General features: G+C 34.9%; 3 protein-coding genes across 3 annotated transcripts; 2 read left to right on the top strand and 1 right to left on the bottom strand.

Moving 5' to 3' along the window:
- The first annotated feature begins 4,496 nt into the window (after nucleotides 1-4,496).
- Nucleotides 4,497-5,940, top strand: LOC130718360 (glycine-rich RNA-binding protein 3, mitochondrial-like). The gene is made up of 2 exons (XM_057568947.1): nucleotides 4,497-5,122; nucleotides 5,488-5,940. Exons 1-2 carry the CDS (start codon nucleotides 4,583-4,585, stop codon nucleotides 5,677-5,679), a joined length of 732 nt encoding a protein of 243 aa, XP_057424930.1. The 5' UTR covers nucleotides 4,497-4,582; the 3' UTR covers nucleotides 5,680-5,940.
- A 4,352-nt stretch (nucleotides 5,941-10,292) lies between these two features.
- On the top strand, nucleotides 10,293-11,418 carry LOC130717617 (22.7 kDa class IV heat shock protein). The gene is made up of 2 exons (XM_057567919.1): nucleotides 10,293-10,516; nucleotides 10,815-11,418. Exons 1-2 carry the CDS (start codon nucleotides 10,369-10,371, stop codon nucleotides 11,297-11,299), a joined length of 633 nt encoding a protein of 210 aa, XP_057423902.1. The 5' UTR covers nucleotides 10,293-10,368; the 3' UTR covers nucleotides 11,300-11,418.
- Nucleotides 11,419-13,086: 1,668 nt separating this feature from the next.
- Nucleotides 13,087-15,109, bottom strand: LOC130717616 (protein ROH1). Its single transcript, XM_057567918.1, has one exon. It carries the CDS (start codon nucleotides 14,684-14,686, stop codon nucleotides 13,484-13,486), a length of 1,203 nt encoding a protein of 400 aa, XP_057423901.1. The 5' UTR covers nucleotides 14,687-15,109; the 3' UTR covers nucleotides 13,087-13,483.
- Between the last annotated feature and the right edge of the window lie 8,438 nt (nucleotides 15,110-23,547).

Below are 23,547 nucleotides of genomic sequence, written 5' to 3' on the forward strand. Positions count from 1 at the left end.
TTAGGTTTCTAAGTCCATGTATTGCAACTCAATGTTTGGGTTGGGCCTTATTGGCTACTTTTGTTCTTCTTTCTATAGGTTGAAAGGGGATTGTTTTTTGCAAGCCCTTCTTTACTATTGGCCCACAATTTAAAGAGAATTTTTTTTAGGTTAGGGGTTATCTAGAAGAGTGTAATGAGTACTTAGGTCTTTAGTGGAAATTGAGCGTTGAATCTTCTCGTGCGGACTACAATGATCAAACGGACAAGGGTACCTCGTTAGTGGGGATCGACTAGGCTCTGAGCTTTTATGCCTACCTTTATTGTTAGGTTGTAGAGTCAATGATGAGATAGGTGGAGTGATAAAGATCTTCAGCCCCAAAGTGAATTGGCATGTCAAGGAACAATAGTCTCTCGGCTATGGTAAAATTGTAGAATGAGAGGTAAGTGTGATTGAGTTGGATGTTGGCAGATGACCTCATATCGTCTCCCAAACAAATATATTTCTTAAGAGGTGATATTGTTTTCTTAAAAAAATCGACCACATAAAAAAAATTGCCACTAAAGCCAAATTATGCGAATCGACTACATCTATTGTTAGGCTGTAGAGTCAATACTGGAACGAGTTAAGTGATAAGGATCTTCAACTCCAATGAGAGTCGGTAGGTCAATGAGCAATAGTCTCTCAATTCTAGTCCACAAGGATTGTGGAACGAGAGATAAGAGTGATTGAGTTTTGGTCGGAAGATGACTTTCCGATCGTCTCTCAAAACAAATATATATCTTAAGAGGTGATATTATTTTTTCAAAAAAAAAAAAATCGATCATATAAAAATTAATGAGATAGACCACTAAAACCAAATTATACGAATCGACTACCATATTCCATCACTGAACAGTTCAATTGGTTGTTGCACGTGGCGTCACGACGTGCCACCAATTTAGCCACTGCCCTTACGCGGCACTTACCAAAAGCCCAATTAATTGATTCATTAATTCAACTACCACGACCATATATTATGAGATCTATACTATCAAGTATCAACATCCTACCTTAACCTTACATAACAACCCCCTCTCTTTTTAATTTCTCCTCCCTAATTTATTTTATTTAATCTTCATTTTAAAAAGTTTTTCAATGATTTATCCATCTATCTTCCCTTTTAAACAGTTCTAATATGGATTCACAACTATTGTAGTTTAGGGTTGTCTAAATGACCATGTAAAAGTTTGGGTTAAATAATTCATCATCCAATCATATTTGAGATAAATTAGTTAGAAATAAATTAATAAATAAAATATATAAATTTCAACTCACCTATCTCAAATGTGATTGCATTATGAGTTATTTAACCAAAACTTTCACATGAGTCATTTAGACAACTCTTGTAATTTTTTCCGTAAAAATAAGGTCATGAAATTAAACACCTTAAAATTATTTATTGAGAGAGACTGTCACTCGTTCCAAGCATGTCAACACCAACAAGGATAACAAAAGAATTATTTTAGCTTTTTATTTTATTTTGATTTTACAAAAAATGTATTTTCTTCACTTGAAAAAGGAATATGTTTAGAGTTTAGGGAGTAGTGGTGATGATGGAATATGAGAATATCCTTTCCTTGCCGACACTAACCAACTGTTCAACTTGCAACTGCCATTCAAATGGGTCATAATCACCGTCCATATTATCCGCTTCTTTATCTATTGACATTACTTTTCAACTTCATTATTGTTATGTTATGTTTTGTCCTGCCCTTGTTTTTATTTTTGGAAATTCAATGCTTTTCATTCATTGACACATTATTTGACAGAGAATAATATAATATATTTTTCATATTTTTAGTACTATATTTTATTTGGAAATGGAATTTAATCATTGTACGTAATATTTATAATTTATTTATTGAGTTTTTAGATAAGAAATTAATTTTAAAAATATGTTGCTATAACTTTTCACTTTTTAGTCTTTTTGATTAACTATGTGTTTCAACTTTAATTATCTCATTTGAAAAAAAGCAACGAAAGGACAAAGAGAAGAGATTTGAAAATGCCATTGACTCACCGATAATCTTCCAAGTTCCAATGGATAAGGTAGCTTTTCAACCAAATTTGTGAACATTAATGTAACTATGTAAGCATTCTAATATTGAAAATATATATTTGTATATAAAACCTTGAAACACACAGTAAAAAAATCTCAAAGCAACAATAAGTAAACTCCACAAGTTTTTCTTTTCAAATCACATATATCATCACTAAGTGTTTGACACAATTGCATTCACGTGCATAGATTCGAACCTCAGACATTTAATTTAGATAAATGAGTTATTCTATGTGACCAGTGATGCTTAAACTATAACTAAGTCATATATCAATTAATATACGCGTTTCGTATATACTCTAGGTTTTACAATAATCTCGCACCTCTATGTTGTCTGAATGTTCATATAATCATTGTTTTCAATCTCTAGAGATATCTTTTAATCTCTTACAAGATTACGATATTACGTAAAAAAAACGAAACTAGCGGAGGGTAATAACTTTGTTTTTCAAATCTCGGCTGATATCACTTAATCTCGTGTAATATCGTGAGATTACGAGATTAGCTTGTTTGTTAAAAATGTCAAAAATGTTTTGTCTAAGGCTATTTCAGTCATTTGACCCACAAATTTTAGGGTTTTCACTCATCTCTGTCGTTCTTGCCACTCAACTCTGTCGTTCTTTCCACTTCTTCTCTCATCTCGGCGTGGCAGCCTTCACTCATCCTCTCACGCGACCACCAGCGCAACTTCCTCCTCCTTTTGATGAAATCCAATCTTATGATGAATGAATCACTAAAGAGGTAGATGTAGAGGAGAATGATATTGATGGTTATGGTGATATTGTGTATATCATTGAATTAGTTCAAGACAACATTGAGAATTTGATTCTTGATCTACTTAATGTTGGATGGTCTAAGTCTATCTCATATGAGGAAGAACTTGATGGTGATCATGGAGATGATAATTCTAGTTGTTCTAAATTCGACGGTGTTGTAGGATTTTAAATTTGGATGACTAGTGACTTATTTGCTCTTAATTTAAGTTTATCCTACCTTGTATCGATGTTTTGCTAACTTGTTATGATTTATGTACCTTAGGTTTGGATATTTCATAATTTTATGCATGATTTTAATTGTCATTGTTGGATAATTTGAATAATTTTTAGTACTATTCGTGACTTAATCATTATTATAGTTTTAATAGTATTATTTTTCCACGAAGTAATCTCTTACGAGATTAAGTTACGAGATTACCTCATCTCTACGAGATTAGGTAATCTCTAGAAATTGAAGACCATGCCTATAATGGAGATTCATGACCTCAAGCTCTCCTTTTTTTTTTTTAAGTTCCAAGCTGTTTTTTTAGTACAACAGCCATAACCAAATTTTCTCACTAGATAATGTATTCTAATGTGACAAGTGTGACATAGACTATCTCTATTTTTCATGTAGATAGTAAAACACAAGCTTATCAATTACAAGTGGTTTAAAAACTAGTGAAGACATGGCTTGTTCACAATTCAACCATGACCAGACCGTGGTTGAACAGATGATTAATATTGGATAATATATTATATATTTTATTAACATAAACGTTAAAAAAATCGAATTAATTTTCTAAGTTGACATAAAATCGCCATATTGTATATTTTACATGTCAAAAATTGAATAGTAGTAAAAAATATAAAAATAAGAATTAATTTTTGGATTGTGGTTCACATTGGTTCAAGCCAATTCAATAACATGTATTTGATGTGATTCGTCCGATTCTCGCTATTTGCAAGATCTATTAATTTTTCTTCAAATGAATCAATCACTTGTTTATTGTTGAGTAATGATATATACACACCTCATTTTTGAAACACTTCATTTCCACATCTTTTTATTTCTATCTCTCTTCTCTTATCATTTATCACATCTAATATTTTATCTCTCTTACTTTTTCTTTTCTTCCTATCTCTCTCTTCATTTTCCTCTCTCCACCTCAAAAAGAGGTGTGAAGATAACATTATTGGTTTATTGTTTCCTAGCTCAACCGGTTAGACCGGTTGCTATGCACAAACTTTTTGAAAATTTTGTGTGTACAGCTATTCCAAAATTAAAGATTTTTTGAAAATTAAAATTAAAGATGTTTAAATGCATGAACATAAAGTAACTCACATTCTCACTGGTTAGTACATATAAAAGACTTCTTTTTAAAAGGTGGTCTGTTCGATTCTTGTTGTTGATGTTAAAATTGTACATATTGGTGAGCAATTTATAAGTATTTCTATAAACGACCTTGATTGGCATGCTCTAATTTATAGTGGTGACCTGAGCTGATTTCACCCGAAATTTTCAATACAGATAAAAAAAAAAGCAATTGGGGGACCCATAATTTTAAATATTTCCACAAGATCATTTATGACCTCCCCAAAAAAGCAGGAACTTAACCAGCATGTCTAACATGATCACCACTTTATAAATAGGTAACCAATCCTCTCCAATAGCATCACACCCCACCTTACACCCATTTCCATTATCATTTGATTCAATTCATCTAATCTTCCCCTTGCAATCACCATGGCTGAAGAGAATCGCGACCGTGGCCTCTTCCACCACCATAAGAATGAGGATAGGCCCACAGATACTGAGACTGGCTACAACAAAACATCATACTCCACTGATGAACCTTCTGGTGGTGACTATGACTCTGGTTACAAAAAATCCTCATATGAGACTTCTGGTGGTGGTTATGAAACTGGTTACAACAAGACATCATCATACTCTACTGATGAGCCTAATTCTGGTGGTGGCGGCTATGACTCTGGATACAACAAAACAGCTTACTCCACTGATGAGCCTTCTGGTGGCGGTTATGGCACTGGTGGCGCTGGTGGTGGATACTCCACAGGTGGAGGCTATGGCACTGGTGGTGGAGGTGGTGGCGAATATTCTACCGGTGGTGGTGGTGGAGGATACTCCACTGGTGGTGGTGGCTATGGCAATGATGATTCTGGTAACCGACGTGATGAGGTTGATTATAAGGAGGAGGAGAAGCACCACAAGAAGCTTGAGCACCTTGGTGAATTAGGCACCACAGCTGCTGGTGCTTATGCCTTGGTAATTTCCCTTTACTAATACTATTTGCTTTTTTTCTCTTCACACAGATATATGAAAATATTAACTATCCTAACAAAATTAAAATGAAATCATTAGTAAATACACAATCATTCTTAATATTTCATCTAATATATAGTTTCAACTTTAAGAATAGTGAGTTCATCATGACAGACAATTATATAAAAATTGGCTTACCCATGATTTTTTACTTTAACATTCTGTATATGTTATTTATAATTTGTTGCAAGAGAAAAGTCATTTCAACATGTGAAGTACATTTTTCTCGGTTTGCGATATACAAATCCTATCATAATTTGGAGAAAAGTCCTTGAGTTTACTTTAATTATTTATGTTGACTCTTATAGCATGAGAAGCACAAGTCAGAGAAAGATCCAGAGAACGCTCACAGGCACAAGTTAGAAGAGGAGGTTGCAGCAGCAGCTGCAGTGGGAGCTGGTGGATTCGCCTTTCATGAGCATCATGAGAAAAAGGAAGCCAAAGAGGAAGAAGAGGAATCTCATGGAAAGAAGCACCACCATTTGTTTGGCCGAGACTGATCGATCGAGAGCGCGTGTATGCATATATAATTAAGCACATGCAGAAGCACGTACCATCATCAATAATTATTCTACTTAGCTTCGTCTTCTATTATATGCTTCTGGCTTAATTATCGATCTGTCTTATCTTTATTCATCTTTCAGTTTTATTACTTTGAGTGGTGTGGAGAATGTTTATTTCCTTGATGTTGCTTCATGTGTATACGTACATGTAAGAATGTAATAAGTTGGGTTTATATATTGTCGACTTTTCACTTTTCATGAGGTTTCCATTTTTTATTTTTTTTTATGTATTATGCATAATTAAAGTATATAAATATTTACCAATAAGATCTTAATCCACTAGTAAAGAAGGTAGATGCCCTATTTGGTAAGGGCTCCCATTTCGTAAAGGATGCTTATGGCCAATAGAGAATTGAAGAGAGAGTTAATTAGTGAAGAAAAAGGAACCATTGGTTGCTTCACAGAAAAGAGTGAGGGAATCGAAACAGGTGGGGGAAGTGTGCTTTTTGGTCTCTCTTCTACGCAACAAGAAATATGATAATTGAGACAACTTTTTTTACTTTCTACTTGGTGAGGAAAAGGCACGACAACTTGATTCAGACAGTATGATAGAGCGAGAAAACATAAATAAATCATACATAAATTTTGTTCACGCAGTTCGGCTAATTGTGCCTACCTCTGCGGCTATAGAGTAGCTATAGCTCCCTTTATTGATTCTCAATAATCAATTGTGTTTACAATAGCAGTTTCTATTGCTATGTGCCCTCGCACACCGCCAAATTGCGGGACACTTGCATACCGCCCAATTGCGGCGCACCTGGTGCACACTAGCACAATTTTAGGGTTAGGGGTTTTATCTATTTATAGGACACTACTAACTTTAGTATTACAAGATAAGATAATCTTAACCGATAAGATATAATCATATCTAAACCCATAAGATAAGATAAGTCTTATCTAAAACCATATGATAAGATAGAATTCGTCTACACCCATATCACAATCCCCTTAAATCAAATCCAAATAACTAATAAGATAATGAGTCAATCCCAACAATCTCCACATTGGCGAATTCTTGAACCCTCGTGAAGATCAACTGATCAGCTCTTGAATCTTGATTTCCGAGATTGTGTTCCCTATTAAATCAAATCCTAATAAACTGAAAATTTGGCCTCAAAATAAAATATGTGGGCCCCAGATTTTCCTAATGAGCCAATTCCCAACACTACTAAGCATATTGGTTAATGAATAATGTTTCTTTCACACCTCTCTTTGAGATGGAAAGAAGTGAAATGAGGAGAGAGATAAGAAGAAAAGAAAAAGTAAAAGAGAGAAAGTATGAGATGTGATAAATGATAAGAGGAGAGACATAGAAATAATAAAGGTGGAAATAAAGTGTTTAGAAAATGAGGTGTGTATATATTATTATTGGTTTACACCTTTCCGCTCAATATCACAAGAGAGATATAAGAAACATAGAAAAAGAAATAACTAATATGATATGCGATGTGATAAAAACTATAAATTAAAAGAAAGATATGAAGATAAATGATGTGTAAATAAATTATAAGGTCGATATGGTAGAGTGTCAACATGTCACAACTCTTTTCTCTTCCTTCATCTCTCTTATGTTTCTATGACATCATTTATCAAATATGTCATTTTCCTATCTTCTATTCTTCTATTTCACTAAGTGAAAATGTGTTTGCAGCAAATAATTATATATTCAGGTGTGGAGAGGTGGGGAAGAGAGAGATATGAAGAAAGGAGAGAGAAAGTAAATATGTGATAGATGAAAATAAAAATAAATAGAAAATGAAGGTGGAAAAAAAGTGAAAATGCGTATATATATCATAAGTCGTTTGCACCGCCAATTAAACACTCTTATTCTGTTTAATATCATTTTTCGAGTGAATATGATATGTCCAAGAGAACATCTTTTTATTAGATTAAACCGTAGTCTTTTATTCTAAAAATAATTATTTTTCTTTTCAACATCATTCTTTACCTTCTTCTCCTTTTCTTCTATCATACCGAGTGCCATATTACTCTTTTTCTTTTTATTCATTTTCGCTCTTATCTTTTTCTCTTCTAAATCAAACTAGGTTGTAAGGTTGAGGAGGCAAGTTATGATTTTAGAAACATCATCAAATAGGACAGGAGGGACTGTCATTGTTTATTTTTCGAACGAGATCAATCTTTCCCTAAAAAAGATGGAGACACCTAGAGTTAAAAAAAAAAGATGGAGACACCTAGATAAAGGACAAAAAAGTTTAGGAATATTTGCAAAAATATTAAGAGAAATTAAATATTATTTAATCACATTCTAGTGAACCAACATAATTATTTACAAACAATGAATAAAAAATTCTGAAATTTCTAATTCACTTATCTTATATTGGTCCATCTATAGAGGTTAAATATATACCAAAAAAATGTAGTGTTTAATTCTCATGATGTAAATAATTTTTTTTAAAGCTGAATAAGAATTTTATTGATAAACCTCCACAAAAAACAAACTGGCGAACCCAAAAACAGGATACAAAAGAAGAAGAAAAAACCCCAAACTATGGCCACTAGAAGTCTTTGATAGAGGGCCTCATTAAAACCTTATTCGAAAAAACTCATTGTAATAAAAACCTAGTGAAGGAAAAGAATGCCCAATCTCAAAGGGGCCAAACTTATTGTTTTATTTTAAGCTTTGTCCATGGTGGACTAATAAAAATCTTATTTTTAAGTTGGAAAAGCTTCTTCACAAATTAAATAACATATTATAAATAACATGTATTAAATGTAAAAATAAAAACATAGTTCATTGAAGCAATTTTTAACATAATTAGTAATTGATTGGTGTTAATATATATCATTCTCATGATAGCTTAGTGATGACAATCAAAGCCATCAAACTTCAACACATCAACAATGCTAATACTCTTGGATCACACACCTGTACTCTTACCCTATATATCATCCACTTGCCCACCTCACTTGTCTCCTCCACAAATCGTATGTATATTCATTTCAATCCACTTCCAGTTATTCACTGCATAGGATCATTATTCATTACATCCTTCCCCTGTCTCAATCTTCCCCAGCTTCGTTCTTGATATATCGTTCTTTCAGTTGTTTTCTATAATATACATGTTTTAATTAGATATCTAGAATGATTTTTATTTCAAAACATTATAAATTTAGTAGTCATTTTGGTCATTCCAAAGTTCGGTGCTAAAGTTTTAATTATGAAATTGGCAATTTTACCAAACAAACCCATATCCAAATCGTCATTACTGACCACTTTAAGAAAGCGATGGAGAAGTCATTGCCAATCACTCGTATAGATATGTGCTAACTACTAGTAAGCGGTGGGCACGTGTGTTACAATTAATAAGAACACACTGTGGGGGCAAGTTGGACATTAATGAAAGTTGAAAGCAGCATGAACCTTAACAAGGGCGAACTTTACTATAGAGGTTCTTTGGTCTTTGATTAGTGGAGTAAATGATACATCTAACATCTCACCAACTGATGGGATTGGGGACTTGCAGCTTTCACATTTGTGATTTGTATCTAATGACTATGTGCTGACACATTTTGATTCAATTTTAAGGAATATACCACTTTTCTTTACAAGATTATGAATTTAATCTTTGCTATTGATTAATATAAGAGCAGTATTGCTTAACAATTTATAAATACAATCATCATAAATAAACTATCGTCTTTAAAGTATGTCCTGATTATAGTCGTGACCAGAGCTAACTCACCTAAACTTTTATTCATCTAAAAAAATTTAATGATCATGCTTCTACAAAAGATCATGTCTTCACGAGAAATATGAGAAATTAACCTTATGATATTAGTCTTGTGACTTCAAGAACACCCTTGGTCATAGTTAATTGATTTCATTAACTATTTTTAGAGATTACGAAAATAAAGACAAAACACAAAGCACAAACAAATCATGATGGACAGAGAAAAACAAAAATTGGATCAAATCATCAATAATTAAGCAGGGTAAGTAGGGCATACAAAATAGGAGTACATAAGAAGAATATTTTGTGTAATAAATGCTTTTGGGTACATGCACAAAATAAAACCCAATAAGTGTCTTGGACTAAATGTTCAGCTACATTTTGTATATTGCATTGTTGGGCCTCAACACAATGATAATTTAGGCTTACAAAACTTATATGGACTTTGTACACCACCTCTTTCTCTCAGCTCATAGCTCCTTTAGTGTCCACACCTTCTTCTTATCTCATTTCCACTTATTTTATATTCCCATATCTATTTTCTTTTCTTTTCTTTAACATCATCTATTATATCACTAACTTTTCTCTCTTCTCTATCTATTTATATCTAAGTGTGGGTGTGTCAGTGGTTTGAAGATATAATTTTTCAATTGATTTCTTCAAGCTAGTAGTAACTAGTAAGGAGTGAATAGGAAGAGTAACAAAAAAGCAACTGACCAACGTTTTAGCACTTTGTACTTTGTTGTTGCCCATATATACTGTATAGTGAAGAAATGAATATGTGCTTTACTTGCACAGTTTAGTTCCCAGAACTACAAAATTGTACTAAGGATACTCTAAAATATGCTAACCGTTATGCTATTCAAAGAAACACACAAAAATTTGAAGCATTAATTTCCTTTTTATTTGCTGGAAAAATTAAGGATCAACAGCTATGGAGGTTGAGTTGGGGCTCAAGATCACAAGAACCAGAGATGATACCACTTCCATTTCTGATTTTCAGTTTGCCAAAGACAGAGCAGGACCTCTGTTCTTGTCCAAAGAAACTGATGCAATGTTCACCCTCACTGCACATCTTAAAGGTTTCTTCTTCACTCTTTCAACTCTTCAGAATAAAGTTATTCTAGTATGTTTGCATTAGGCTATCAGCTTATCTTTGGAATTAATTCGTACATTTTGAAGCCACTTACTTCAACTACAAGGCATTCCTAAGATTCTATCTTTGAGAATATGGTTTTTTCCCCTCTCAATAGACATCTCAGCTTCTTCCCAAAATTGATTTTCGCTTCGAGATCAATTGTAGAAGGATTTCCAAAAATGCTCTTCTTTGTTTTATTCTTCCCTTTCTATACTAAAATGCATGTTGATGTGCAAATGCAGGATATAAGAAAGATAACATTGACATTAGTATTAGTGAAGATGGTACTGAGATTTCAGTTAGTGGGGAGAAGGAAGTGCAGGAAATGCAGATGATACCATTCAAGAAAGAGCTAAAAATCAAAGGGTTCAGAAAGAAGTTCAAAATCCCTGATGGGGTGGTTTTGGATCGGATCAAGGCTAAGTATGACGAAGAAGATGCAGCTTTGACAATTGTGATGCCAAAAATGGAAATGGCAAAAGGAATATCAGGGGATGGACTTGAGGAGGTAAAGGAAGAAGAGGTTGTTAATAACAGTGTGATACAAGAGGCAGAGCAAAGTGCACCAGAAGAGGTTCCTGATAAGACTGAAGAGGAAACAGCTCCAGTGAAGAAGAGAGGTCCCAAACCTTGGAAACCTTGTCCTCCTTTGTATCTTGGAGGATCAACTTTGCTTGTTTCTCTTATTTTTCTTGTAATTCATTATATTAGAGTGAGAAAGCATTGAACAACAAATGCGTTAATCAACTGACTAGGGCTTTTCTATTCTAAGTAGAGGTCTTGGGTTTTTGAGTATTTGTTAATGCATATGGTTTAAAAAAGTGAGAAAGTTTTGATTTACTTAAGTTGATTTAAAGATCTTTGGTTATTAATTGACCCTTTAAAAATGTTCAATTGAATGCTTTCTATACCCAAGAAACAAACAATAAGAAACCTTCAAGCCTTTCGAATAGAGTGTAGCAACACTATCTAACTAAAAAGAACAGATTAAGAACCAGGAGAAAAGTCAAATACTCTCATCTGCATGGCCAAAACTAAGCCATATTTTGCTAACACATTCGCAACTGACTTAAGGAATGACACAACTGATATGAGTAATCTTCGTAGAAGAAGGCGAATTTGATGGATCAAAGGCACACAAGGATGAGAGCTTGCACACACTATACTCATAAGCTTAATACTATAAGATGAATCTGATTCAATAATTATCTTATGGAATCCCCACTTTTGGAGGAATCATAAACCCGTCAGTATCCCTCACAATTCTGCAAGAATAGCTTAACAAGTGCCTAAATGCTTTGAGAAGGTGAAACAAAAGCACTAAAATGATTTTTGACTACCCTTCCACACACTGCCAAATTTGTAGAGAAAGAGAAGGTACCATCAGAATTTAGCTTGACCGAATCTTCCTCAGGAGGGACCTAACGAATGAGAAAGGATCTGGAAATTTATTTAAGTGGCTAAGATAGTGACATGAAAAATAATGTATTCGAAAAGAAACAATTTCACCAAATAACATGAAACCAAGTTCTAATTTTTAGGTTAAATTGCCTTATCATAATAGAAAAAGACTGTTTCAGACACCAGGGTGGAAAATTAATTGGTGGTGAGTAGATTGTTTCATCAATCAACTTCCAGACTTGGGAGGACCAATTCTAACCACCATATGCATAACAAGCTAAGGTAGGCACTATGCTATTATCATTTTTAATGCACCTTTCTAGCATGCTACACCATAAACTTGCTAGAAAGGAGGCTGGGCCTTCCTTCAACTTTTAGTCCTTTTGAATTAGCCAACAGAAATCAATTCTTTCTATACAGGACCAGATAATCATGCACACAATTTTCTTATATTTTCAGTCTATTGAGCTGGAAAGAAAATAGTTTGCTAGTGAAGCAAAAATCATTTATTCTTCCAAACCAAAGTACCAAGTCGCAGACACAGCACATGGATACAGATAGATAAAGAGATGTATATACATACTTACAGAAATAATCATGAGGTCATAAAGAATAAATAATATATTGACATATGGTCAGCAAGTTTTGCCTTGACCAGGAACCAAGTCATGTTAACAACGAAGTCAATTTTGGATGGCAACAAGCCAGGTCAAAGTACTCAATTGAATGACTTGACTGGAAATTCAATCTCATTAAAGATTCAAGATTCATCTATGACAGTTAAACAGTTCCAGTAATATCTTTCAAATGCATAAGACTGAAATCTTAGCAAGGGAAGAACAGGCCAAATAAAACAAATATTCTGGAAAACTTCTTCAGCACTATTTTCCCATCACAAATTGTGGGGCTGGAAGCCTGGTATAGAACAAAATACCACAAATGATAGTGAAAACGAATAAAACAGGACAAAAGCAATTGGATACAGACAGAAATTACTCAGAATTTGGCTATCCTTACTTCTACAGTTAGTTCATAGAGTAAAATAAAACAATCCAAAAGGAAGAAGACAATGCTTCACAATAATCTGCTCTTCCAAATATAATTGTAAGTATATGGACCAAAAAAATAAAATTTATCTACTAGATATTCATGAACAAAATCAGCCCCAGTGAGGTTGCAGCAAGTAATACAGAAAATGGATTAGACAAAGCAACATCACAAAGACAAAAAACAAGAGGGAGGAATGCAAACAGCATAGATCACAAGAATCCACTTCAAATATCCTAAATTCTATACATTAGACTTGGTTCTTAAGTGCAAGAATCCTCCCCCTTACCACTTTATTGTTGGCTTAATCTTCAATTGAAATCACAAATCTCAGCCTTTCTTCCTCTTGTTATCTCCATTCTCAATCTCTTGCATCTTCTTTTCATAGCCTTCTATTACCATGGCAGAAAAATTAGATGATAATGTTATCTCAACTTCTATTTTCATTTGAGCATCCACCAATTTACTCAGCATTGTTTGGCCTTCCAAGAGAGTCAAGCCCTTCCGTTCGGCTGCGAACAATTCTATGGAAAACCTCCCGCACTTGGCGCTCCAGAGGATCAAGTCCATCCTTCAAAGCATCACAAACTTGTGAAACCTCCTGCACTCTCTTCCTAACTTCCCCTTCCCTCTCCTCTGTCAATGGGAACTGCACAGAATCAGCCAATTCATTCATGGCCCTAGCACATTTCTCAATCTGATAAATCTCCTTGAGCAAACCACAAGCATTCTTCCGCTCCCGCTTCTTCGACTCCTCGAAGATCCTCTCATGAAGAGAGAGCAATGGAACAGCCCATGTGTAATTCCTCGGAATGGTGAAATGCGCGTGCAATCCACGGTCCTGGCATGGAATTGCAGCCACAAGAGCCCACATCACAAACAACAGGATCGAATTCATGATGAACACAGGCATAGCAAGGCCATGAGATGCAACAAGATCGCTCGCTCGAGGCGGATACGTGTTGTTCCCAATTGCTTGGAGCTGTCTTGCAGCAGACCAAGTACGAGAAACACTCCATGAAAGTGACCGAAAATGCCCCAAAGATCGATGGTGATGGTTGTTATTGTTATGATTTTGACTCTGATGATTGTCTCTACTCTTGCCAAAAGACCGGTTTCGATGCGAAACAGAAGCATTGGAATCCTTATCATCAAGCATCCCAATTGCCAAATCAATGAGAGCCTTCTTCGCTCTACGAAATTGACCCTCACCAATGCTTCTCTGATTCCCCCCTAATGCAAAGAGCACAATCTCTAAGAGCTTCTGCCATTGACGAATCTGCTCAATCCCATCACGAATTGCATTACAAACATCCAAAGCCTTGACACTCCGTTCGAAATAGTCAGCGACCATTCGATCCAAGGGGGGTCTCAACGCCTGTGCCTTGTGTGCATTGAGAATGGCCTTGAACTCTTCCTGGCAAGAGAGGAAGTGATCAAGAAGCTTCCCAACCCAAGAAAGCGAGAGCAAATCGTCAGGACCAGCTGAAGAGAGATCAAGGAACCGATCAGTGACATGTTGCTGAAAGGACTCAAGCTCATGCTCCAAGGTTGAACCACCTTCCATGGAGTGAACCTGATCACGACGGTTGGTGCTGAAGATTGAACGGCCAAACTGAGTTAGCGATGACGACGGAGACGAACCTTGATAGTCCGTCGCTGGCATTCTCACATAGAACAATCCAAAAAAAAATCTCACAGACACAGTTGCAAAAAATCAAATTCAACAAATCCAAAACTTTCCACCAAATTTGAAAACTTTCTATCTTCAATTACAATACCCAGAATTTAAAATCCTGAATTTCCCTTTCCCATACCCGTTTCTCAAAATCCAATTTCTAAAAAATAAGAAAACCCTAAAAAATTGAATTGTATCCAATTTGAAAAATTGGAATCAGAAACCCAATTTTTCTTCCAATTGAAGTTCCTGGATCAAAAATAAACTTCCAATTATAACTTGTGAGGACCAAAAATTGAGTTTGGAAACCAGAAATGAAAAAGTAAAAAAGGGAAAAATGGAAAAATGGAATGAGAATCAGACAAGGGAGAAAGAGAGAGATGTGGGGAGAAGTGAGGCATGGAACCCTAGTAGGAAGGTGAGGGATTATATTGCTGACATTTGGACCGCGTTTTATGGAAAATAGTGTCATACGCCGGAACAAAAAAAGAGTGAATCCAAAAAAAAAAAAGGAAAATGATTTTTTTCTATAATTACTTAATTAGCATAATCATGTGTTTTATTTACCTCGTTTTAGTGTTTAGGTGGGTAATTAAGGTTGAGGTTAAACACGAACCGAACACGTATGGGACACGGTGGCAAGGACCAAGATTTGGAGTTCAGCGGCGGAGATTTGAAGAGGGAAGGAATGTGAGCCGTTGGATTTGTGAGACAGAGACAGTTGGGTTGTCTCCTCTGTACGATACTACCTGAAGGGAAAGGAATTTAAAGCTACCAGGCTGTGTGCTGAGGAGTTGTGTAACTGCGACACATGGTGGACCACGTGGTGATTTGGTGTCACGTGGAGGGATGTGGTCCGTTGAGGACGAATTGTAAGGTTTTTGGGCATGATTAAAATGAATTTTAACACATTAAAATTGCATGTGTTGATCAAGTAGAGCATAAGTGCGATGCAACAAGTTCAGATGGGAAAATCTCATGTTAACAAGGAGATGATACAAGTTCAAACGGGACAATCTCATGTTAAAAGAGATTTTTTTATTTTTTTTCAACTTGTTAAAAGATATTGTTACTATTGGTGTACATGGGTTGGGTTGGATGGATTTATAGGTTAACCAGGATCCGGATTAATGAAAATGTTTTGGGTTGGATTTTGCGAGTTTTCACCTACGGATCCGAATCAACTCAATCCGACGATCTTCGAGTTGGTTTGGATGGATTGATTGGATCACTATATTAAAATAATAATAAATTTTAAATGTTGAAAAAAAAATATTAAAACTTAAAAAAGAAAAAAGAAAATATTGGTAAATACGTTATACTACCAAATAACATAAAAAAGACACAAAACATTATACTAAATAGCATTAAATAGTATTACATAAATGACATAGAGCCAAATACCATGAAAAACAACTGCGGCAATGGAATTAAGTTAATCCATACGACAATGGCATGACACTTGGAATTTAAATGTCTCCATTCTCCGACATGTCAAATAAAATTGAAACAAAAAGTAAAGAATGTGATAAGTGAAACTGTGAAATAAAATAAGGGTTTTAAAATTTACATGTATGTTAGGTGAAACTATTAAAAATATATATTAAATAATATATTATTATTGTTTGTTTGGATTTCGGGTTGGATCAGGCGGGTTCATTGGATCTACCTGGCCCGTATGCACCCCTAATTGTTACATCCAAATGAAATTTTTTTCACTTTTTCGACGATCATATCACTCACAACGAATTTTTATGTACTGGCAATCCAATTCTAGAAAACTTAATATCGAATTATGGAGATTTACATTCTTGGCCTTTTATGCATTCATAGACAAGTTGTCACTGAAATTACTATGTATTTTACTGTTTTCTCTCTCTTCTTTTTCTCTTGTATTGGGTTGAAGTACTGAAGTGCCCCTTGTACTTCACTTCATGATCAATATAATTCTTATTGATTACCGAAAAAAATCTAAAAACAATGAGACTCATTTATAGTGTTTTTTTATCGACTAGTTTTTTTATAGGGGAATTCATCTTTGGACCTCTAATTCCTCAATTCATATGTCATTCTGCTCTCACCATGAGTTATCTATAATGATGAGATGTTAAAAGGAAAATTAAGCTTTTGATTTAATAATTCATACCATAACTTTTATATAATTAAGACATATCCTTTCATTGAGAGTCATTTCTCTTCTTTAATTTTATTTTACTTCATCATAAATATTGATAACATTTTTTTTTTCATTTAAACACTATAAGGTCCACACCAAATGAGATGTCATCAATTCTAAATATAATTTTTTGGTTAAAAATAATACTACGTACAGCAGATAAAAAACACTTTCAGATCGGATAGAGTATCGGTAGCATGCTAGCTAGGGAAACCAGCATGAGCGTCAAGGAAACTCTTTAAGAAGGATTATCCACCAACCGAGATTTTACTAGACATAGATGGATTTAAATCCTCAACCTATGAGAATGAGAGAGTTGAACTTAAAACCTGTGTGACCAGTTATGCAAACAAGTTGTCATTAATTCCAATTTTTAATAGTCACTATAAGTGATAATCTTAAAAATACATTATTAATCATATTACGTACTTTCACCTATTAAATAAATATTTTATACACCCGGCCCTCTCATATTTTTATGTGTGAAAGATCACACTGAGTTAGACCTATCACTATTTGCGATTAAAAAGGTTTAACTCCATCAAGATATTTTAGTCGTCATTATTTTCCCGTTGAAAATGTATATATACTTGCTGTATTAACCTACAACCTATTAATCAATATTATAATTGAAGAAACAATAAGTAGACAAAATATTACTCCCTCCGTCCCTAATTATAAGCTAACATTGAGACCATTTTTGTGTCACTAAATATAAGCTAATCTTGCAAAAGTTAATATTTCTTTCCATATTCACCCTTGCATTTATTGGTAGTGGAGCACCACCATTAGTAGTACAATGATGAAAAAGTGTTATCATAAATAGGGGTAAACATAGAAAGTTGTACATTTTTTTTGAAAACCAATGCATCAATTAAGGCTTTCTTAATAAGTGTGATTTTTACAACTTTAGCTTATAATTAGGGACGGAGGGAGTATAATACTCCTAGTTGTTTTCTTCTAAATGATATATCCTCTTCACCAATGTTCTTCAGAAAGGAAGAGTATAATGTAAATTTAGGTTTCTTTCAACGACGTTTCTAGAAGTGAAGTCCACCGAAATGGATGATATCGATGCAGACAAAATAAGTTGGAATATTTGGCGTTATATATGAGTAGCTTACTTTAAGAAGTTGAACACATCAAAGGATTTCATCCTATTTAATTAAATTAAATGGCTAACTTCAAAAAACATGTGGTAGTTGGCAGGCAGCATGTTCTTCTGGTTTTGAACAATTCAATGCACTGGACAGGAGAGACGTTATTTCTGTTAAGGGATAAAATTTTCTCCATGTAGTACTAAAGACTTATTAGTACTATGAGAAAATTATTTGTTAGAATGGATTGGCACAATAGACTAAGGATGGAAATAGGCCGAGCTGAGCCAAGCTTTGCGTGACCTAGGTCTGGCCTGCATTCTCTTTTGGTGGCCCAAGCTTGGCCTGTGGCCTATCAATAGGCCAAATTTTATGAAAAGGCCTGGCCTGGCCTACAAGCCTTCTTAAAAGCCTAATTTAACAGACAATTTTATCAAAAGAAGGTCATTAGGCTGGCGGACTAATAAGCATTTTATATGTCATTGCACTTTCTTTTCAAATAAAAAAACTTGTATCATTGCATTTCAAAAACTAAACCTATATCATTGCAAGAGAGGTGGACTTGGTAGCGGCAGATCAACAGTGGCGACTGGCTGCAGCCTACGTCCTGTGCGGCTGAGGATGTGTTATGCTGAATATGTCTGGAACGTTTCTAGTCTAGGTTAGGGCATAGACTTAGGGTTTTCTTTTATACTAAAGTATACATCAGTTTAAAAAAAATATATAATTATATTATATTTATATTATTAATAATATAATATATAAGTAGGCCGGCCTATCTGGCCAAATAGGCTTTTTAAATTGTTTGGGCCTGACATTTTTAGTTAAACAAGCCTTTTAAAAAGCCTAAGCTTGGCCTTTTTAGTAAACGAGTCAAGCCGGGCCGAGCCTCAAACGAGATGAGCTATAGGCCCCTGACGAGCCGCATGGCCTATTTCCACCCCTAACGTCAACAGCTGTATCAATTGCCCATATGAATTTGCACCATGAAAGAAAAAACTAAAAACTCAGTACATCATTTTCATAAGGTGGCAGTTTTTTAAAAAAAAATTATAAATTTAAAATAACTTAATACATAGCACATATTAAGAGTTGGATGATGTGTAAAACAAAACTACTCATTTTCCTATCACATCTATTTTTCCTATTACAATTGGCAACTATTTTTCCTACATACAATTGGCATCTAGCAAATGGAAATCAGAATGAAAATTGTATCTTCTAATCATTCAATTTAATTTTCCCGTAAGGACATTCTGCTTTGACTATTCGAGCTTCCAGCAAGCTCTTAGTTGGTGAATGGCACCATGTCTTCAAATTTATTTCTGCTAAAGAAAGAGGAGCAATCAAATATGCAAAAAAATAGTATTGTATAAAGGATAAGGAAGCCCACAATATTTGGATGGAGAAGCAAATTGGAGCATTAATTAACTTCAAAAGGGAGTCTTGGTCTTTGTTAAACTTTTCTTGATCGAATATTCACGTGGAGTGGTTTGCTCTTCTCTATGTAATGGCATCGTTATACATTGTTTGGTCCTTAAACTAGATCTCTCTATAGTTTAAGCTATTGAGTATTGACATATTGTGCTTATGTGTCATGTTAATTTGTCTGAATTTTAATAACTCTTGTTTTTTTTCTAAACTGCCACATTTTTTTTATAAACATCCGCCTCACCCTTTAGATGCTGACAAATTCAAGATTTAGTCACAGTTAAAACTCATCATCCCTCTCCCATTGTGTATTGTGTGGGAATCGAACCCGAGAACTCTTCCCACACACTCAACCTGCGTGCTAAACTGATCTACCCCTCTTGGGTAACTGCCACATTTTTAAAAAGCTTTTGTTATTTCAAGACTCAACAGTAAATAATATTTTGGCACTTACTATAAAACTTACATTTTTTTGTCTTATGTAACAACTTCTAATTTAAAACATAATCGTGAAGGAAGGATAAAAATTACTATTTCACTTGCTTAAGCCGGCAATTCCATAATATTCAAATATAAAAGTTTATATATCCCATTTCACACACCAAAATGTGTCATGGCACATGTAACACAGAAGGTTTGCTCCCAAAGTATTTGTGTTTTTCTAGACTATACACTTCTATTTTCCTTTACTTTAGAGAGCCAGAATGTATAGTTTTAGTTATGTTCAACTTTGTAAGAAAGAATATTATACACTAATTAGACATTGAAGATCCATAATCATCATCGAACATTACTTTTTAATCATATGCGAGAAGAACAATCAAACATAACTCCAACATATAGTTGTAGGTTAGGCATCAACTTGTAGAGTTGTAGTCCTAAAACTAATAACTAACAGCACTTATTGAGGTGTATGTTTGGCTGTTTCAATACAAAACTTTATTCCTGTACTTTCTTTAAAACATTGGGAAAAACGAAATGATGTAGCTATTTAATCATCACGTGATGGTACATGAGTATTCATATGAAGATCCTAATCCCCTCATGCCAATAGTTCCCAACATAACTAAAATTTGAAGGATTCTAGATGTGATAACAATATACACGGTCTAGTTTTGAATTCATAAGAGCTTAAATCCATGGGAACTATGATCCTAAGAAAAAAAATAAGTTAAGAAGAAACGTTGAATTTGGAACCCATCATAACAGAAGGAATCGGCAGGAATCACAGGCAAAAAATATGTTGGAGAGTGATGTGCCGGGTGATATTTAAGAAATGAACAAGAGCTTGAAAATGAGGCATTGTGACTGTTTCAATTGTGGTTGGAAATGGAATGTAAAGTTGCGATGCACACCATTACTTTTAATAAAAATAAATAATGATGTGAACAGCTACCTCGTCTTCCATTCATGACCACCATTGTCACAACCACCATGCTCAACTTCTAACTTCACTTGTCAACTACTTGAAATTGCAAGGGCAAAGAATTCAAAAATAGTTCAGCAACTTAGTTCCATAAATAAGACATTCTGATAAGAACCTTGGGAGAACCACACCACAAAAGCTAGCTGTTGTAGTTGGAGAGCCCAAGGCCTTATAAACCCCACATTAGAATCCCATACTTCCAATGTGGGACTCAAGTCCCATACCTTGCAATGGGGTCCTAACATCCCACCACGCTCCGCAGCCCCGGCGCCCACGCGGGCTGGCTGTGCACTAGCCCCACGACTAGTCCCGGGCGAACACTGCAATGCCGGCGTCACCACCCGCGCCGCTCGTTTGCAGCTCAGAGACATGGTGGAAGGCTCTGATACCATTGATAAGAACCTTGGGAGAACCACACCACAAAAGCTAGCTGTTGTAGTTGGAGAGCCCAAGGCCTTATAAACCCCACATTAGAATCCCATACTTCCAATGTGGGACTCAAGTCCCATACCTTGCAATGGGGTCCTAACACATTCACTCCTTCATTGAAATTGTATTTGAATGAATATTGCGGCAATAGGGCAAAAGAAATAAAAAGATCAAGAATATTTATGTGGAATGACATTGGCCACAAAAAGCAGTGATCTGATCTGATTCAAGCAGTATTGCAGTAACATGATCTGATTCTGAAAATTTAGTACATAAGGACCAACTTTCGCATCCAATAGATCATCAGAACATTTAAAAAAGGATGAAGTGCATGTCACGGACAGACAGTAACAAGAAGTATGAAGACCAACAGATCAAAAGGCAAGATGTCTAGTCATGAAATACATACATCACACAAATACTCAAAGAATGAATAACATAAATGTAATGTACACAAGACACAACATCTATAAAGACAGTGCCCTCAGATGTCAGCAGAATAGTACTTTGTCAACATCCATAAAAGCTTCTCAACATCTGTTAAGGGCAGTGCACAAAGGACACAACCCCCACCTCCGCCATTTTTTCCCACTGTCAGTAATAATAATAATAATAACAACAACAATAACAATGAGAGGAAGAAGAAGAAGAAGAAGAAGATGCTGGTGATGATGATGATGAGGATGATGAAGGTTAGCAGCAGCAGCAGCAGCTGTGATGGCAGTAGGAAGAAAGGCAGAAGAGATGGAAAAGCTAATATTCAGTGTACCATAACGCATAATGATCATTCGTCATCGGGCATTTCATCCAGAAGAAATTTGACAACCACATAAATGAGGAAAACAAAATGGTTCATAACTTAGCATCGACGGTCTTCTATAACAAAGTAAATCAACAAACAGAATACGAACTACTCAAAAGCTAAAGATAAAGGAAAATGAAAGGTAAACTTGCTGATGAAAGTAATGGATAACCAAGTAACAATAAATTACAAGTGCCAAATCAAAACTATAATTAAAAAGAAACATAATTTAACCAGACAAGCACAATATAGTAAGCATAAATAATAGCTTCATACCAACAAGGAAAAAATAAATAAATAGCTGCCAGGACTTCCTTTGATAATTGGAAGGAGTACCAAGAATCTACAACATAGATAGCATGTAACTAATGCATGCTATTGAATGCAAGCAAACATACATTTTAAAGGAAGACCTGAAATAGTTAATACACAAATGGATGTTAAACTAAGGATTAAACAATTGGAGCAAAATTTCAGTCAATCAAAGCATATCATATCTGCCAAAAACGAAACCCCCTTCGAATTCAACAATCATATAGTCTTCATTGCTGTCTCTGCACATAGTAGCTACATTGAAAAGAAAGAGAGGAACAATGATGCAAAAATCACCACAGATTAAACAAAATAGTCTAAACAACGTTATTCAATCATCAGACAAATGCAAACACAACACAATGCTTCAATAGCGTAACAACAACACAAAAATTAGGGCATGCAACAAATTTTCAGGAATCAAACGAGAAAACAGTTAAAAACAGGGAATCGAGGTAATAAGCAGAAAATGCCCTCAGATCTGATAGCTTAGAAGCAATCACAAAGATTAAAGCCAGTAGCGTTCATCAAAAGCCTTTCCAAACCACCACATATAAATTGGAACGGAGGGAGTATTACATATTATCATTATTATTATTATTATTATCATCATATGCATGAGGAGGAGAGAGAGAGAGAGAGAGCAAAGAGGAGGTGGTGGCAGTGGTGGCGGCGACGGTGGTGGAAAAGCAAATGACAAATCTAGAACCAATGGTTTATCTGATCTCATTCAAAATGAAGCTAGATATGCATCATTGGGCATCACCATACTCATACCATCGTTTTACAACAAAATCAATACATCATGCGGAAAAAAAAGTTAGAAAAAATGGAATTGAAAAATCAAGTGAGAGTGAGAAAAGAAGAACGAAATGGAGTGAAGTTGCAGAAAGAAGGAAGACGAAGGTGCAGTAGGGTTTGTTTGACGGAGGAGGTAACTATCTCTATATGGTTCGTCTGGGCTTTTACTTTGGGCCGATCGGATCAGGGTTAGGCTGTTTTTGCAAGTGATTTGGGCCGGTGTAAGTTAGTTTTTTTTAGAAATAGGATTGCGAGAATCATATAAGCGGATTAGATAATTTAGTTAAGAAACGTCTCGTCTCAACTAGGGTTTAGCGGTGAAACACCGACACATTCACTGTCAACCACGCGAGGAAACCCAGGGACAACTAGGAT

Source organism: Lotus japonicus, chromosome 5, assembly GCF_012489685.1.
Source record: "Lotus japonicus ecotype B-129 chromosome 5, LjGifu_v1.2".
NCBI classification, from domain to species: domain Eukaryota; kingdom Viridiplantae; phylum Streptophyta; class Magnoliopsida; order Fabales; family Fabaceae; genus Lotus; species Lotus japonicus.